Source organism: Herpailurus yagouaroundi, unplaced genomic scaffold, assembly GCF_014898765.1.
Source record: "Herpailurus yagouaroundi ecotype Mexico unplaced genomic scaffold, PumYag 72974, whole genome shotgun sequence".
In the NCBI taxonomy this organism is placed as follows: Eukaryota; Metazoa; Chordata; class Mammalia; order Carnivora; family Felidae; genus Herpailurus; species Herpailurus yagouaroundi.
Genome location: NW_024421012.1, coordinates 1 through 2,906, shown reverse-complemented (window position 1 = coordinate 2,906; position 2,906 = coordinate 1). Strand labels below are relative to the sequence as shown.

Sequence of the window (2,906 nt, the reverse complement as noted above, 5' to 3'; positions counted from 1 at the left end):
CTGCCAGGTCACCGCAGAGGAATCTGCGGCCCAAGCCGAGAGGACGGGAGACACTCTGTGCCCGACTCCAAGGGACAGACCCTCCCGGGGTGTCACTTTCGCCCCACCAGCTCCGTGCCCGAGGAGGCAATGCCTCCGTGGCAGGCCCTGCCCGGGGCGGGGGGTAGCTTCGTTGGCCGGGGCCCTGTGGAAAGCCCCTGTGGAAAGGACACCACCCCTGGGCGCCCTTCCTCCGGAGACCAGAGGCCAGGAGGGCCCTGAGGAGGGGGACCGCCGTGCCACACCGGTGCACCCTGAAGCCGGCCCTGGGAGCCCCTAGCTGTGCCATCGACGGGAGGAGGCCGCAGGCCTCCGCGTAACCCACGACTGACGTGGGAACGCAACGAGGCACCAGGGCTGAGCAGGCCCGGGCACTCCCCCAGGGCGCGGTCCCCTCCGGACCGTGCCATTACCGTTCTGGCCTTCGGCCGGCACGGCATGCCGACTTCACCCTGGGCCCGAAGCGCCGGCGCCACTCGCCGCCTTGTGCGGCCGCCGGGCAGGGCCGATGTTTCCAACCTGGCCGGTGCCGCAGCCCGGCCTCTTGCCTTGGCCCAGAAGGCCGAGCCAGGGGCCGCTCCACGTACGTCAGTGAGAGAAAGGGCTCGTCCAGGGATGGCCGCCGCCTCGGGCTGGGGCTCCCGCGCCCCCCCCACGGCCTGCCAGCCTTGCCACGCTCGGCCCCTCAACACACACCGCCGCGCGCTTAGGCCCGCACAGCCGTCCGGGCCCTCGCAGGCCCCAGCCCTCGACTCCCAAGGGCCGGTGCCACAAGACACGCCGTTGAAGCCCTAGGCCTTGGGGGACCAGCTGCCCCACTCGACCCCAGTCGCCAGCCACCGCCCGCAGGCCCTGCCAGCCAGGTCCCTGCCCGCGGCTCCCAGGGCCCGTGCCACAGACACGCCTTTGACGTCCTAGGCCTTGGGCACCAGCTGCCCCCCTCGACCTCAGAGGCCGCTCATTGCCCTCAGGCCCTGCGAGCCGTGGAAAGCCTGCTCCGGCGGGGAAACGGCTCCCTGACCCGGAGACACCCCGCGAGCCTCTCCCAGGCGCAGGCCGTGGGTGCTGGTGCTTGAAGCAGTGTGGCCAATGGGAAGCCTGCTGTCCCTGACGCTTACCTTCCCTGGGGCGGACAACGTGCTGGACCTCAGTTTCGATGAGAACGACGGGAGGGAGTTCTCACTCATTTTGTTCAGCTTTTCCAAGGAATGCTGTTGAGGGAGTCATCATCGATCCGAGCACATTCAGGGCCGCCTGGCCGGCTGACCCAGGCGGGCCGGCTGGCTCAGCGGGGCAAGCCGAGGGACTCAGGGTCCTCCCGGTGCCCGGGCCGTGCAGAGCCGCGCCACTGAGCCGGAGGAACGGACAGGCCCCTCTGGGAGCAAAACCCCACACGCCCAGCGGGCCACCTGCACTGGCGGCCTCTCGGGCAGCCCCGGGAAAGCCTAAAGCCAGGGGCACTAGCTGACACCCAGGGAAGGCTTACCGTCCGGACGCTCCCGTCAGCAAGGTGCCCGTTCCGGGCCACACTTCTTCCGGCCGTACCGCAAACCGCAGGCACTCGGGGGCCAGGGAGGCCTTCTTCTCTCGGCCGACCGCGAGCCTGGCGTGGCCACTGCACCTGAGAAAGGGGGAGCAATCGCCCGCGGGCGTGACCAAGCTACCCAGCGGCTCCGCTCGCCACGCCGGGCAGAACGAGTCCGTGACTACGCCTTGCGTCTGTCTGCCTGTCCTGTCCCTCGGCCCCTTGGGGCTGCCTGCGGACGGGCAACAAGCCACGGGCGCAGGGCACTGTGGGAGCAGGAGCGCGTGCCTCTTCGTGCGCACGGAGGGTCGTGCGTGCTGGGAGGCTGGGCTAGGGGGTGTAGGGGGCTGCTGAGCCGGGCGGCCTGGGTGGTCCCTGCAAGGGCACGCGTGCCTGGTGCGCAGGCCCTGGCCCCGGCGTCGCGCCAGGCGACGGCACAGGCCCGGTGGCCTTGCACCCCAGGGAGCCGCGCGGGACGCCTCTGGGCCACTGACGTTGGCCAGGCTTTCCCCCTCCCAAACACTCTCTGGCCACGCGGTGCCCACCGACCTCCGCACGCATCCGTCCCCGCCGCTGCCCACCCATTCCACGTGCACCGTGGAAGCCAGCACTGGAATGGAACCTCAGGGGTCCCAGGAAAACCCAAAAACTGCCCACAGGGAGTCTGGCCGCCCTGGCCCGCAGGCTACGGGGCAGAGGACGAGGCAGAGCCCTCCCAGGCGGCCACGGGACAAACGGTGCCCCCACCGCTCCCCTCTGCCAGAAGGGCCGGGGCGGCTGGGCTGCACGGGCCCGGCCCCCAACTAACGCCGGCGCCAAAGCCCACCGAGCCGCGCGCGCGTTCTCTACCAGGGTGGCGGCGAGGCCACGGCCCCTGGGCGCCAGGGCCCCGGCCCGCGAGGGAACGAGCATTCCCTGGGCGGCCCGCTGCGTGGGAGTGTGTTCCCACCTGCATGGAAATTCCCTCCCGCGAACTCTGCCCAATGGACCCCGCCGCCGACGGCCGGAAGCTGCAGGGAGGGCAGCCGCAGACAGGCTTTGACCTTTGCAAGGTTGCGGCCCGCGGCAGGCGACGCACGTGGCCCCCGCCCACGGCCCAGGAACGCCAGCGTGGCCCTCACAGGGGACACGAGGCCTGCAGCCCCGCAGGCCAGGGCCACAGCGAGAGGAGATCACGTCGCCCTCGCAAGGGGAGACGGACCTCTGCCAAGCGGCCCGCGGGGCCGCGGCACCGCGCCTGGCCTCAGGGCTCGCAGACCCGCGCCTGCCTGCCAGGTCACCGCAGAGGAATCTGCGGCCCAAGCCGAGAGGACGGGAGACACTCTGTGCCCGACTCCAAGGG

At 71.4% G+C, this 2,906-nt stretch overlaps 1 protein-coding gene and 1 non-coding gene across 2 annotated transcripts; both read right to left on the bottom strand.

Moving 5' to 3' along the window:
• Positions 1-6: 6 nt before the first annotated feature.
• On the bottom strand, positions 7-2,699 carry LOC121026309 (uncharacterized; the record flags this gene model as incomplete). Its single annotated transcript, XM_040469170.1, has 3 exons — positions 7-1,250; positions 1,526-2,186; positions 2,514-2,699. Coding segments are annotated over 3 exons (866 nt in total), but the record flags the coding sequence as incomplete, so codon positions are not given.
• On the bottom strand, positions 1,182-1,275 carry LOC121026310 (small nucleolar RNA SNORD116). The gene has a single exon (XR_005788326.1). It is a non-coding gene; the product is annotated as a small nucleolar RNA SNORD116 (small nucleolar RNA).
• Positions 2,700-2,906: the final 207 nt, after the last annotated feature.